General features: G+C 39.8%; 1 protein-coding gene across 3 annotated transcripts; it reads right to left on the reverse strand.

Annotated features, from left to right (window-relative positions):
- Nucleotides 1-1539: 1539 nt before the first annotated feature.
- Nucleotides 1540-15532, reverse strand: LOC588819 (amidase). Of its 3 annotated transcripts, none has more exons than XM_030973457.1 (11): nucleotides 15424-15532; nucleotides 13330-13573; nucleotides 12997-13167; nucleotides 12433-12572; nucleotides 8221-8421; nucleotides 7489-7563; nucleotides 6282-6450; nucleotides 3398-3460; nucleotides 2919-3019; nucleotides 2322-2505; nucleotides 1541-1816 (listed from the first exon to the last, which is right to left on the reverse strand). In XM_030973457.1, the coding sequence occupies exons 3-11, from the start codon at nucleotides 13073-13075 to the stop codon at nucleotides 1614-1616; spliced, it is 1215 nt and encodes a 404-aa protein (XP_030829317.1). In that variant the 5' UTR covers nucleotides 13076-13167; nucleotides 13330-13573; nucleotides 15424-15532; the 3' UTR covers nucleotides 1541-1613. The 3 variants fall into 3 exon arrangements, with proteins under 3 accessions (XP_030829318.1, XP_030829317.1, XP_030829316.1); XM_030973456.1 differs by lacking the exon at nucleotides 15424-15532 and adding an exon at nucleotides 14682-14798; XM_030973458.1 differs by lacking the exons at nucleotides 13330-13573; nucleotides 15424-15532 and having other exon boundaries at nucleotides 1540-1816; nucleotides 12997-13139.
- Nucleotides 15533-16204: the final 672 nt, after the last annotated feature.

Genomic DNA, 16204 nt, shown 5'->3' on the forward strand with positions numbered 1-16204 from the left:
ATTTTCCCTGAAAGATATTGACTGTAATGAAATTCCAGTGCTTGCATTTAGAAATTATGCTTCATTTCTGGACATTATTGTGTTAAATAGATGGGTTTTTTCTCTTGTAACTAGCTAAAATTGAAACATATCTGGTGACAGATTCTCAAATTCGGTTAATTGTGAAAATAATGCTTGTAGTGCTACAGGGCGATAGGGAATAGCAGACACATTACACAGAAAATATGATAACATAAATAGATATTGACCTCCATCTCTTAATAACAGTAATATTTATAATAAGGCTTCTAAGTGGTACAATAAATCAGTCTATTCAATATCTTTAGCACAGTATCCGGATGACTGACCAATATTGTTTTCGTATTGCTCAGTCATCCGGGAACTTCAACTATTGATATCATATCGATATCACACAAAAACAAAGCCGTATTTACTGACGTAAGTCAAATTTTGTTGTTTTGCTAGTCATAATGATATAGATAATAATAATTATATTGTATAGCTTTGTTTTCATGTGATACAAGAATATATTGCTCTCGCTAAGACTATATTAGACTCGTCTTTGACTCGAGCAATATATTCTTGTTTCACACTCCTGGCCATCCAATATCATATAAGTATTTCCTGTATTAGCTGATATCCGTATGTACAGAGCATAAAAATGCATATACAGTTTCGTCCCAACAATTTTACCTGACTGCTAAGAAAGCATAAATGCTTGTAAGTATGAAGATATAATGATACTATTTTTAAAAATATCATTGATAAAAATAGGGAAAATGTGACCACGTAATTGTTTTTTAAAAGTGCTTCCCAATGATCAAGAGTTTCTTTTAAAGTATTGAAAATACTTATTTGAACTTCTAAAAGAGCCTTTTGGGGTTATCAAAAATACCCATTGAAACTACAAAGCACCATTTCAATATGAAAAGATCATTTCAGATATTTCAAAATTTCAGGCTACTTGGAAAACTATAATCTTTCAAATGTAACCATATCCAATTTCCATGAAATGGTAATGAGACATCACTCAACAACATCAACAAAGAATTCTGAAAACAAAGAATGAATATGCATAACACATGAACATAATTCCATTTTGTAAATTAACTTCCTATCACTTGCCTCGGTTACCTTGATTTTTTTCCTCGTTTCGTCCCATTACATCTGGGGAGAAATTTCAAGGCAGGCATTTGGAAATTTCTGAATTGGAAGCACTTGTAGTAGACATGAACAAACAAGTAGATCTTAAAGAATTTCAAGAAATCAACTAAAAGTCAGTTTCGATACCCCATTGTATTACCCAAATAAATCATGTTCGGTTTACCGTTTACGTCATGTCTGCTCATTACAATCGGAGACGCACTATTCAGGCTACTTGAATTGCCTTATGCTACGGCCACAAAGGTTCGTACGAACGATAATTTCGTACGAATCTCCCTGTTTTTCCATTGTCTTCCCGAATTTCCATTGTCTGAAAATCGTTCGTACGGCGTTCGTAATGGCATTTGTGACCGAGGCTTAAGGTTGACTTCTTCACAGTGTTGTTATTGTGTTTAACCAAGTTTTAAAATCATACAGCTGAGTTATATGGCTGCGTAATTTGCTTTCTATCATTCACTGACGCTGCTACTCAGAAACTTTTCAAAGGCGTAGGCCGCTTGTAGAAGTTCAAGCTCCTGGAATTTCTTGCCGGTAAGCAGAAGTCCGACTGGTAAACCTTCTACAACCCCAGCGTTGATGCTGATAGAAGGATGACCCGTTAAGTTTCCCGCCTTCAAATTCCATGTCATGTCGGTGTCATGGCCGAGAATTTCTGCATAGAAAATAATGGCATTTGTTCACGTGAACTTTTTACTCTAATTTTAGATTTTATTTTAGAGTAAGACGAAAACAATCCTTAATTATCTTCATCATATTTCAGGGCCCCCATTTCACAAAACTTGTCATCAGTGACAAATAACATTTTTTGTTATAAGCTAGTGAAATCCTTGCTTCTGATTGGTTATCAGCAGATTTTGTCACTGATTTTTGTCATTTGTCATTTAAAAAAGGTTTTGTGAAACGGGTCTTTGGTGTTTCTCTTTTTAAGGTGGGTGGGAGGGTGTGGGTAAAGTAGAGATGGTTAAACCTTGTTCAATCATTCGTATACGTGCCATAATTCACAGATTTGTAGTTTTCAGACTGGTCTGCAATTAGACATTCGATAGAATCATTAATGCTTCCGAAATAGTTTTCTTTTTGTCATTTTACATATCACTTGTCAATTGAAGGTGAGCAGAGTATTATTCTGTGAAATTGACAGTTGAGGTGATGTTTACCTTTCATCCAATCAGCTTGTGTAGGAAGTTTTGGCGCCGTGAATGGTGTGGTTGGCATGGCAACCACATCAAACTTCTCCAACACGTCGTCATAACCCTTAGTGAGAAGCCGGCGGAGATTCTGCGCCTTGCCATAGACGGCGCAGTAGTTTTTCTTAAGGTAGTTCCCGAGTAGCAGCCTAGCCTTTTGATGAATAACAATTAGATACATCATAGTTTCATAAAGAAGGAAGAAAAAAACGGGTTCTGATGTATTGGTTTGAACAACATTACGACTGGCCTGAAAGTTTGACATTCCTGCACAGCTTGAAAACTATAAATATTTCTATAATGACAAAATAGCAATCAGTGCATAACTATTTCGGCTAATATAAGTGGTTTTAATCTCTGATACTTTTATATGAAATCATTTCATTGAAAATTATTCATAACATTTACAATATATTTTATAATAAATATATATTTCTCTCAATGATTGAACGAGTAATGCCACATCTTTAATTATGTGCACGGTCCACTATGCAATGGATTAAAATGGTTACTGATCAAACTAGGTTTATCGATGGAGTGATATTAGACTTGATAGATAAACCTTACCTTATGACAAGGTGCTAGTTTGGTCATGTTAGCCTTCAACCTTGCTCCAACTCCGCTCATCATACTGGTTGGATAATAACCAGTATGGTTCAAACCCGCACCTATAATGATACAAATGACATAATAATTATGATTATAGACCATGATCGACACTCACACGATTCCTGCACACAAACTGAGTCTCAATTTTAGAGCTTGATTCGCGGTTTCTTTTAAACAGTTGATCAATCGAACACTGACCCATAGACTAAGTAACCGTGACAAATTGACATTTGTTAATGTGTTTTCTGCGCAATGCAAGGTTAATGATCATGCATATATCGTAACATATTTCTACCGATTTACGTCAGATAAACCTTGGTAAGCCAAAAGAAGAAACGGGGAATGAGGGATGTGGAGCCTCATGATCACCCCTTGATCCGCCTAGTTTTCACTAATTTCGTTTTCAACAGCAATATTTAAAGATGTTTTATACTTACACCCTGATGTAAACAGACAGTCCACCCCTTCCACAGCCAAGATGGAGACACAAAGCGCGACAGCTGCATAAAATAACGAAGAAAGGTAGTAACATGTTCAATTGCAAAAACAAAAATAAAGATTCATAAAACGACAATAGGATTTTTAAAAAATTATAAACAATATTGGACGTCACTGACATCTGGTGTTTTCTGCTGAACATTTATGACACACATTGATTAGTCTATTGTTCCTGCAGAGGCGGGGCACAGTGCCCCTCCACTTTTCAGGTACCTCAAAAGTGCCCCTTTTTATATATAGGAAAAGTGCCCCTTTTCTTGTGATAAGTGCACCCTTACCCCTATTTTTTATTATATACCTCATTTTAAGATTCTTTACTAATCCTGTCTTCTGATTGGTTGAAAATGCAGTCATGTTCTTAACCATGCCCGCTAATTGAAATTCATAGTCATTTTTCCCGGCTCTACCGGTTTATATCCATTTTTCATAGCACTTTTTCCATGGCTGTGAAACGTGACGTCATTTTGCTGCGATCCCCATTTTGGTTTACGTGTTACCGTATAAGTTTCTTTTGTGCGATGACCGATGCGCAATACCGTTAACGGTGTTTGAGTGCAATTCGATTTTGGTCGCTCATTCAGGCGACGAATCTACCAATCCACGCAGCGCAGACGACCGATCGCCATTTTGTGTACTAGTCTCGATCGCAAAATACTGGCACAGTCTGTGTAAATATGTTGCGAATTTGTGAATTTATAAAGTTACTGTTCATGTTCTACTGTTCTACTGGAGCACAGCTTGTTGGTGATATCATCCTGTACAAAAGTTACTGTTCGTGTAAACGTGTTTGGTATTCCCTGTTCTACTGGAGCACAGCTTGTTGGATTTCATACTGTACACAAGTTATTGTTGGTGTTAATATTCATGACTTCAAAGAGATGGAAACCTAAATGGGTGCATGAGTCAACATTTTCCTTTTTTTCGGTATATAAAATATATATTGACTGCTTTTAATATTCGAGGCATAGTTGTTTCTATAGGGTCTCGGGAAACTCACAACCTGCTATGACCCCGCGGCGCAAGCGCCTTGGGGTGATAGCAGGTTGTGAGTTTCCCTTGACCCTATAGAAACCACTATGCCTCTCAAAGCAGTCAATATATCCTTAATATGCTCCCCTTCACTTTCTCATAAATGTCCTTTTCACCTCTGATAAATCCCCCTAATAAAATCTGAAAAGTGTCCCTTTTCATTCGACAACTGCCCCTTTTACTTTGCAATAAGTGTCCCTTTTTTATTGTCACAAATGCCCTTTTTCATCTCTGGTAAGTGCCCCATTTTCAGGTACGAGAAGTGCCCCTTACCACCTCTGATAAGTGCTCCCTTCACCTCTGATAATTATTGCCTCTATTCATATCTGAGAGGTACACGTTTTACTTTGGCAAGTGCCCCTTTTCCTTTGTTATTATTCTGATAAGTGCCCCTTTTCTTCTTTGGTGAGTGCCTCTATTCACTGCTGATAAGTGCTCCTTTTATTTTGAAAAATGCCCCTTTTCCTTCAAAGACAAATGCCCCCTTTCGTTTATAATGAGCGCCCCTTTTTCCATTCTCATAAGTGCTCTTTTTCAGTTCTGGTGAGTGCCTCTTTTCAGTAGCGAGAAATTCCCCTTTTCACCTTTAAATAATATGCCCCTTTTTTACGTTGACTCGTGCCCCTTTTCATTTTTAATAAGAGCACTTTGCCCTTTGTAGTAAGAACTCCTTCCCTTCTCTTAAATGCCACTTTTGTCCTCTGATAAGTGCTCCTTTTAAAATCTGATATTTGCCCTTTATCCTTCAAAAGATGCCCTATTTCCATTGCCTCATTTTCACCTCTGACAACCGCCCTTTTTACTTTGATACGTGCACCTTTTCTTTTCTGATAACTGTCCCTTTCCCTTCTGATAAATGCCTACTTTTCTTTTTCCATAACATGCACCCCTAATTCAAGGCGACTTAGAGCCCCCTTTTCATTAATTAGAACTCGCTCGCTACGCTCACTCGCATTTATAGTTGTTATAATCACGTTACTCTTAAAAGAACTTTTCAATCTTTCTTAATTAGATTGTGCTTAAAACTCATCAGGGTGTGTTTCATGTCTTCTTTATAAGATGTAATTTTTCGCACTGCGACCTCACAAATAATAAAATAATTGTTCGCTCGCTCAAAATAAATATTCAGACCATCACACCCAACTGCAAATTAAGATGTTTCTTAAACCTTGTATCTTGATCTCATCTCTGGTAGTGTAATCACAGTCATGACGATATAGGGGTATGATACCAATGTCTTTAAAAAAAAGGTTTCCCTTTGTAGATGCCTCTTTTTCCAAAAAGGGCCCTGTTTGTTGGTGCCCCCCCCCCCACTTTGGAAGACGCTTCATCGCCCCTTTGTTCCTGGTTATATTTTTTAGTAACATTGTACAAATCGAATAGTAAGCCTATAACTATTATCACACGAAAATACGAAAACATTGCAAGCAAAGTGGATAGCAAAATGCATTGGCTAATTAACAAGTCTTTGATTAAAAAATAATCATAAGTCAGATAGTTCAGGTCCGGTCGAATATTCACAACAGCTACAAACAAATTATAAAGGCTTTAAACATGTTAAATAAAATTAGATAAAACCTCAAAATCCAATAGAAAATGGGTGCAAAAATGTGGAAAGGAGGAGAAGAAGAGAAAAAGATGAAAAAGAGAGAGGAGAGAGATATAGAGAGGGGGTGAGAGAGCGAGAGCAAGATGAGAGATATTGAGTTAGTGGAGGTCGAAAGAGGGGTGGGGGTCAATCGAGATGTATTGCGAAATATTGAACCTAATACTACTTCTTGATGATATACATACACATCTTATGAAGAGGAATCGAAACATCTTCCACCGTTGCCCCGCTGCTTGCAGCGAATCGACTGATGGTATGACGTATAAGTTTGTCTACTTCAGGGTCCGAAATCTCATGGCCGAATCCCTCTTTTAGTACAGCGATGCGTAGTGGTTTAGTAGGGGCATTCTTTAACTACAAGAAAGAAAAACATTCACCATCCTTTATTACTTTTCATAATAAATTAAGCAAAATGAACACACATAATTTTGTTAAAGTATCCGTATTCTTTGTCCTGTTTATAATTTTATTTTACCGTGTACCATGATTTTGTTTACCCGGGGAAGCGTCATCATTATCAATGCTGTTCTTTCCAAAGGCCCGGCATTTATCATAGCCCCGGCAATTCCTAGGTACCCATCTACACCAGGGTGGAGAATGGCAAGTGCGGATTAATATTTTGCCAAAGGACGAAAGAGCCGGGCTGGGATTTGAACTCTCAATACTAGTGGACTGAGAGTCAAGTGAACGAACTACTATACAATGACACCTCCACTCCACCATCTTAAATATTATGTCATGCTTTTCTTTAGCACTGCGGATGTTCCATCAAAAGGGGCGTTGTGGCGTGCGCCTGTAATCCAGCTTACAATGGAAGTTATAAACTGATTCAGCCGAGGACGCAGGTTCGAAACTGAGTCACGTCTTTCGGATGGTGACGTTAAAAGTCGGTTCCCAGACGTAAATAATCATATCTGATTGATACACGTTGTAAAAACCCAATTACACACACACACGCACACACGCATTCTCACATCAGGGCCTTTGTGGGGCACCTGATTGTGGGGTATTTCTGTGCGTTCCAGATATACCTTGTGGTCCCCTACTAGTGGGGTATGTACAACCTGGCGATAACAACCCGGCGGTGTGCTTACGATGTTACCATAAAAAAGTGTGCAAGTTTTAGCACACGCTCACAAAAAGTCATTTATGGGGTACCACTTCTAATGCCCCGCAGGGCATAGGACACCGAATATACAGTCATTTGAAAGACTTTACTCTGTGGGGTCCTGAAAAAATACCCCACAAAGTAAAAATGCCTCACAAGGGGTATGTGAAGCGCACATAAAACCCCACAAGAATGCTGAGGCGCGCGCACGCACACACACACACATCAAAAGGGTCAATATTTTGTTGGATCCTGTTAGCATCAAAAATTATGATTGATCTTACGTTTTTCAAATAGTTTGGAACCTCTACGTTGCACTGTTGTCTGGCATCCCTTCCGTCATCGTAACCTGCTATGACCTGGAAGAAGAAAAACAATCATTTATAATAATGAGTACTGCATTAAGGTTTATTTATGTATCGCCTTAAACTTTGGACATTTTGGACTGTTTGGGAGTATGCTACCTCTTCTTCATCGATATGTTAATGTGTCTTTCCATTAAAAAAAAAAAATGTTTTCAATAATCGAAAAAAGGGGAAAATGGAAACATTGAAGGCACATTAACCCATTTACCAGCGTTTATAATATAACTCAGGTATAGAAGATTTTGAATAGGAATTGTGGATCGAATTTGTAGACAAGTTTATCGAAGGTTTCCAAAAAAAAGTAAACAGAAAATAAGTCATTAGATTTAAACTTTTGCCGGCAAGCAAACAAAACTGATCCTCAAATAGATTTAGCAAATAACAAAAATGAATTCGTCAATATGTTTGTTTTAAGGGACGGTGTCAGACCGTATCACAATCTCTAGCGAAAGACATTCATTATTAATTTTATCAGCTTAAGAAAGAAAAGCGTAATTATTTAAAGGCGTATCTAGACAATGAACAGACGACGGTATTCCTTCGAGATGGATTGGTGAGGGAGGGGGGGGGGGGGGGGGGGGGGGGAGGGGGTGGAATAAACCCGGATAGCCCCGCTTATATCATGCAGCATGGTCTTGGTCTTGTAGTTACCTCCAGAAGCAAGGCACAGCCCTCTACCGTCCTGGCAATAGGTCCTACATGGTCCACCGTGTATTCATTGCATGCGGCCCCGGTATATGGTACTAAGCCGAACGTAGGTTTCAGCCCTACCACCCCGCACCAGCTTGCAGGTACCCGGATCGAACCCCCTTGGTCCCCTCCTATCGCCATGTCCACTTCGTTACATGCAACCTTGGCGTAGATCAAGAAAAAAAGTGACATCAATATTATCAGGACGATGTTGAAAAATTGTTATTATATATGATGTTAAAATATTAACTCACCTTTGAAAATAAGACTTCCGGCGCGGATCAAGGATTTCTTAGGGGGGGGGGGGCAAATTTGAAACCAATTTGAAATTTAGTGAGCTGAAATGTGAAAATCGTGCCGGCCAATATTTCGCTCAGGGGGGGGGGGGGGGGGGGGGGGGGGGGGGGGGGTAGTAGTGAGCACTTTTTTTTTGCTCCCGTAAAATTTGGAAAAATCGCACCCCCCCCCCCCCCCCCCCTTGAGCGCCAGGGGGGGGGGGGGGCATCTCCAAAAAAAAGGTAAAATTAACGTGTTGGATCCGCCACTACTTCCGGGTGTACACTTTTGGTGCCTTTGAGATTTCACTCGCATCATGTCACATCGTAACAATATAATGATAACCATAAGCTATACTTATAACCAAAACCTACAAAATTAATCAGAGATAAACATTACAAATCGAAAACTATTCTACCAACTTTCCTTGTTTTCACGAAGTGACGGTAGTGAGGAAAATCTACACGCAAAGTGAATGCAATTTTGTTTCACTACCGTCACTTCGTGAAAACAGCGACGATTAATGTATCACCGGGCTTCTTCCTGTCGGATGTAACCCCCTGATCACTATACACAAGGCCAGGGTATAAATTAACAGCAGACTATACCATATATCAACCATTATAACCTCCACCAACACCACTATATACCATCATCATCACTATCACCACCACCACCAGTCCACCACCACTATACACCATCTCTAACACCAACACCACCACTATCATCATTCTTTTTCCCTCAACATCATCTCCCTCCTCCTTTTCCTCCTCCTCCTCTTTTTCCCCTACTCCTTCATATGGAAACGTTTGCTTGGTTTTGTCTCGATCATAAAAGAATTTGACCACAACTAATTCCCTGCTCCCACACAGTGTTGAGTGCATGGGCCACGGCAACTGGATTAAACGGGCAGGTAATTCCATCATGTAAATGGTAAATTCCGACAACAATATACTAACAATCAACACAAGTTTAATACCAGAAGAAAGCTAACGACTAGTATATTCATTAGCCGCTCACCCCAGTGGCGGATCCAGGGGGGAGGGGGGGGGGGGGCCGGGGGGCCCGCCCCCCCCCCCCTGGGAAAAAAAAGAAGGACAAAAAAGGAGGGAAAAAAAGGAGGAAAAAAGGAGGGAAAAAAGGGGGAAAAAAAAGGAGGAAAAAAAAAAGAAGGAAAAAAAGAAGGAAAAAAGAGAGAGAGAGAGAGACGGAAAAGAAGGGAAAGAGGAGAAAAAGGGAAAGAAAGAAGAGGAAGAAGAAAAGAAAAAGGGGGGAAGAAGTGATCGGGGGGCGAAAGAGCCTCATCTCCCCTCCCCCAATCAAAAAAAATAAGACAGAAAGAAGGAGATAGAAAGAAGGGGGTATCAGTCGCAATTTTTCCGCCAACAAGTTGTGATCGGGGTGGGGATGGGGCAAAATGCCCTTGCCTCCCCCCGCCCCGCTAAAAAAAAAAAGAGAAAGAAGGAAAGAAAAAAAAAAAAGGAGAGCTAAAAGGGACCGAAAAAAAGGTGAAAAGAAGGGGAAATAGATCATATGCAGTTAATCCCGCTATCAACGTGTGGAGAAGGGTGGGGGCCGAAATGACCTTGCCTCCCCCTCCCCCCCCCCCCCCCATCAAACCTAAAGGAGAGAGAAGGAAGGGAAGGAAAAGGGAAAGAGGAGAGAAAGGGAAAGAGGAAGAAGAAAGGTAGGGAAGATCAGTTGCGATTTTTCCGCCAACAAAGTGTAGATCGGGGGGGGGGGGGCACTGGCATATTGATCGGGGAGGGGGCTCGGGGGAAATACAATTTAAACGTGGTTTATTCTAATTCCATAATGGTGGTTTACACATAATGCTGAAATGACATAATTTTCCAGGATTTTTTCTCATTCTTTAGTAAATTATACTTTTGTATGCGTTTTTAAATTAACAGCTAGGCAAGAAATATGCTTCTTGAGATGCCTACATGTCAGGGCCCGCGGAACGGCGGGATCGGGATCTTTTCTTTTGGAAAAGCATTTTAAAGATAAATAGAAAGAAAAGAGTGCAAGAAAGAAAGAATAGTTAACTACCAGTGTCACAACAAAATAAGGTATCAAAAATTGCTCATCTGACCGTAATTAAACGCCTAAAACCCCTGAGCTTCCGGGGGCTCTGCCCCCGGTACCCAACCAAGGGCCTTGGGCAGGCCCCTTGATACTCATCTGACCGCAATTTAGTGCCTAAAACCCTTGATCTTCTGGGGGCTCCGCCCGCTGGACCTCACGCCAATCAGTGTCCAGCAAGTGTCACAAATAAAGTATAAAAATATGTTCATCTGACCGTAATCAAATGCCTAAACCCTGAGCTTCCGGGGGCTCTGCCCCCTGGACCCCACTGGATGCTAATCTGACGGTAATGTAATGCCTAAAAACCCTGAGCTTCTGGGGGCTCCGCCCGCTAGACCTCACGCAATCAGTGTCTGCCAATGTCACAAATAAGGTATAAAATATGTTCATCTGACCGTAAATGCCTGAAACCCCTGAGATTCAGGGGTTTCCGCACCCTCGACCCTACCAGGGGCCCTGAGGCGGGCCCCTGAATGCTTATCTGACCGTAATTTGCCTTCAAACCATGACTTTCCAGGGGGCGGACAAGGTATCAAAAGATGTTCATCTGACCGCAGGTGCGTAGCACGGGGGCAGTGGGGGCAGCCCCCCCCCCCCCCCCCCAAAAAAAAAAACGCCGGCCAAAAAAAAGAGAGGAGAGAAAAGGAAGAGGATGTATAAAGAAAAAGGAGCAGACAAAAAACATTTTTGAAATTCAGACAACGATTAAGAGTCGAAAACAGTATAACGAATCGTCTTCTTTCTCTGATGATTTAATGAAACGTAAAAACTGTATTCAGACGAGGATTATTTACGAGAACGGTACAACGAATCGTCTTGTTTCTCTATTAATTAAATTAAATGTCAAAGCTTCCGCGCTTCGCGCAGGAGGTGGGGTATCTGAATTTAGACAAGGATTAAGAGTCGAAAACGGTACAACGAATCGTCTTCTTTCTCTAATGATTTAATGAAACGTAAAAGCTTCCGCGCTTCGCGGGCGCGGATGGGGGGGGGGGAACTGAATTCAGACGAGGATTAAGAGTAAAAAACGGTACAACGAATCGTCTTCTTTCTCTAATGATTTAATGAAACGTACAAGCTTCCGCGCTTCGTGCGGGAGGCGAAAAACTGTACAGGACGAGCAGGCGCGTACGCAGGGGGGGGGGGGGTGTTGAACCTTCCCCCTTGGGTTTTTGTTGTGTGTGTATTTTGGAGCAAACCCCCCCCCCCCCCCCCTATGTGATGTTTTTTTTTTTTAATTATAAAAAAATAAAAAAAATTATGCCAATGGCTGACCTAAACAAGGTGACCTCACCTCCCACCCCAAACGGAACAAAATGTCAAATTTTCAAATTTCGAGACAAAAAAAAAAAAAATCCTTACCCCCCCCCCCCCCCCCCCACCCCCCGCTTATTCAGCGGCTTGCTGAGTCGTTGCGATTTTTTTGGGAGGACCAAAAAAAAAGAAGTGGCCCCCCCCCCCCCTAAGAAATCCTGGATCCGCGCCTGGCTCACCCCATAGCCGCCTGACCGAGTAAGGGCTTGCTAATCAAAGCGGTCGAAGTGCAATTGAAACGCAAAGAGAGGCGACAAAAGTACAGAGAAAGCGCCACATTTTTTGTAATATTATACTTTTGGAAAGGTTAACAAAGTGACTCCCAGGCACCCCAAAGCTGGAAAGAAACGCACCTTTTAAAAGACCTCACTTTTTCATGCAAAAATGCTTATTTGTTCTATGCACGCAAGTCAGATTGAGTGGATGATACAACGTTTCCATATTATGTCCTCTTATTCCTTTCTTCTCCCCCTCTTCTTCCTAGTCATTACATACCAGTACTGCACATCCGGAGCTAGATCCACCTGCACAGTGTTGTTTGTTGAGGGGGTTCGAAACAGGCCCCTTGGCACTCGTATGACTGTTCGCAGAATAGCACAGATCTTCGCATGTTGCCTTGCCAAGAATAACTCCACCTTCAGAAAATAATAGCGTTGTTCACATACAGAACAACATAGATACAGAGGACATGATGCAGATGCAAAGTTTCAAATGGTTACAGAAATAATTGAAAGTTTTTAAAATAAATATCTTCCCGTTACATATCAAAGATTTCGACCTAGATAGCAATTGCAGTGGCATATTTAACAATTATTGATAAACAGGGGCAAAATATGTGCTAGGGGTTCTGTGGCATTTTACCCTTTAAATGTGTCGATCATTTAACTTATTTTCTGCAATGCGAACAATACCGTTGGCCAGTTAGATAGATAGTGGGAGAGGGGGAATGGGAGGTGTTTTTTAGGGGAGGGGAAAGGGAGAGGGGGATGGATAGACAAAAAGATAAAGATTGGTGGCCCTTTAATATCGGAGTCCTTTCCAGACAAAAGAATCCTTTACCTTCGTCCAGAACTCTTGTGACGACCGTGGCATCAAAATCGGGAACATATCCCTCTAAAGCATAGCATCCCATCATCATCGGGATTCCCGCCACGGCAATCGAGTCTTTGATAGCGATCCGTTTCCCGACAGTATCCCATTAGCAGCTCCCTTGACCGTTGACTGTAATACCTTTTCCAAAGTTAAAATGAAGAGCAGATACATGAGGCTCAAAATTTAAGGACAGGTGTGCTGTCAGAATAGATTCAATAGATTTATGAAACTCTTCAGAAAAAAAAGTTTGATATACACTAATATATCTGAAAACTATCTGCTCGGATAACTATCTCTTACCATGCATTGTGAGGGTTCTCTTTCCTTGAGGGTCGGTAACCCGGAGTTCGTGGATACTTCACCGGCAGACTGGGTTCGACCAGGTCATCGAGTTGGTTCACCATCTCCAAGGACTCGTTAATGACTGACTGATATTCTTTGAGCACGGTACTCCCTTCCAATCCGAGATTGAGCTCGGCGGAGATGTCCTCTAGTTCCTTCATCGTCGGTCCCGTCACCATCGGGGAAACGTATATAGGATCTTCTAAGATTTAAACGACGAGAAAACGCAGTGGTTTTAAATATAATTACAAAAATCATTAGTATGGACTTAAATAACGCCTAATGCGTGTTGCATAGGGGGCTTCATTTGCTGTCGTGTGATGTACTGCATAAGCTAGAGCAAATATTTCAAATATTGCTTAGATTTACTTGTTTGGTTAGGGAGAATAATATGCAATCGAAAAGATGCCTAGTGTACATCGGGCATAATACATCCACGATGTTTCTAAGCGCTAAACAGAAAGGTCATGACATTAGGTTTACTCCTGTCATCGGAATCGGTCTTGCGCGCTCACAAAACATGTAAATTGATATCATTATACAAGTCATACTTTAATAAGCCTCCAAACACAAGCACTCGCACGCGGTCTGTCTTGCACAAGCACATAATAATTATACAAATAAGAACATAAATAAAACGTTTCACAAAAGATAAAACGTTTCACATAATATACAAATTTACACTTAACACATTTCATTTTATGCCTTAAGAAAAGATTTCCTTCACTTCGTGGCTGTTATTATTAATTTATTGTTGATTCTAAATGTATTATAGGTTTGGTCATCCATGCCGTGCGTATATAAAAGTGTACCCAACTTGGTAGCTCCTATAATTAAAATCTCATAACCAATATGACTTTGAAATGTATTTCATGATAACGAATAACTCATTTTCTGTCAAAATTAATGATACCCTATTCATAATAAATATGGTATCATTAGACAGGGTGAATGTTGCCCTTTCCCTTGAAATATGATTCAAGGTCGCATAGAGTATAACTTTATAATTAGAAGTTACCAAAGTTGGGTACACTTTTTTCCCAATTAAATTTGAAGGTAGAAATTCGGTTAGAGTATGAAACCAGAGCATGACCACTCAATCTCTATCAATTACAAATAAGTGAGCGTGATTACAGGTAGCATATTCGTGTGCAATATATATCACGCGTGCCAAAATAGACGAGGTATTTATCATGTCAGGAATAATCATTTTATGTAAATGTAACATAGTTACGTACATATTCAAATCCCACACTGATATATGCTATACAGGTATACGTAAGCCGAAACATTAAACGCATGCTACATACCTCTTTTGTCAGCGGTAGCCATCTCTACTGAATCGCGAATGTTGCTGGACTGATGAACTTTGATTTCACGACTCCGTTTATTTTATTGGCTTCCTTTCAAATTCGAAAGTTTATCATAGTGCACTGATTCTTTTGGAACTTGTTCATCCGACACATGCAGCATTTGTATTGCTGATTTTACTCCCATTTTATTTTATTATTTATTTATTCAGTTTTCTTTAAAAACAAAAACTTGGTCGCCCATACAGTGCGTATACAAAAAAGTGTACCCAACTTGGTTTCTCCTATAATTAAAAACTCATAACCATTATGACTTTGAAATGCATTTCATGATAAAGAGTAATTTATTTTTTGGGCAAATGAGACCCTATTCATAATAAATATGGTATCATTAGACAGGATATAAGTTGCACTTTACCATGATACATGATTCAAGGTCACATAGATTATAACTTTATAATTAGAAGTTTTTCCCCCAATTAAATTTGAAGATAGGAATTCGGTTAGAGTATGAAACCAGAGCATGACCACTCAATCTCTATCAATTACAGATAAGTGATTTATGACACTGTGTCGTAAAATCCACAGGTATATAGCATATTCGTGTGCAATATATCGCACGAGGGCTTTATCATGTCAGGAATAATCGTTTCAAGTAAATATACCATATATACATATTCAAATCCCACACTGATTGATGCGATACAGGTAAGCAGAAACATGAAACGCATGCTATACATACCTCTTTTATCAGCGGTAGCCATCTCTAACGGTAATGTAGCGAATGTTGCTGGACTTATGAACTTTGATTTCACGACTCCGTTTATTTTATTGGCTTCCTTTCAAATTCGAAAGTTTATCATAGTGCACTGATTCTTTTGGAACTTGTTCATCCGACACATGCAGCATTTGTATTGCTGATTTTACTCCCATTTTATTTTATTATTTATTTATTCAGTTTTCTTTAAAAACAAAAACTTGGTCGCCCATACAGTGCGTATACAAAAAAGTGTACCCAACTTGGTTTCTCCTATAATTAAAAACTCATAACCATTATGACTTTGAAATGCATTTCATGATAAAGAGTAATTTATTTTTTGGCAAATGAGACCCTATTCATAATAAATATGGTATCATTAGACAGGATATAAGTTGCACTTTACCATGATACATGATTCAAGGTCACATAGATTATAACTTTATAATTAGAAGTTTTTCCCCCAATTAAATTTGAAGATAGGAATTCGGTTAGAGTATGAAACCAGAGCATGACCACTCAATCTCTATCAATTACAGATAAGTGATTTATGACACTGTGTCGTAAAATCCACAGGTATATAGCATATTCGTGTGCAATATATCGCACGAGGGCTTTATCATGTCAGGAATAATCGTTTCAAGTAAATATACCATATATACATATTCAAATCCCACACTGATTGATGCGATACAGGTAAGCAGAAACATGAAACGCATGCTATACATACCTCTTTTATCAGCGGTAGCCATCTCTAACGGTAATG

Source organism: Strongylocentrotus purpuratus, unplaced genomic scaffold (assembly GCF_000002235.5).
Source record: "Strongylocentrotus purpuratus isolate Spur 01 unplaced genomic scaffold, Spur_5.0 spur5_scaffold_6, whole genome shotgun sequence".
NCBI lineage: Eukaryota > Metazoa > Echinodermata > Echinoidea > Camarodonta > Strongylocentrotidae > Strongylocentrotus > Strongylocentrotus purpuratus.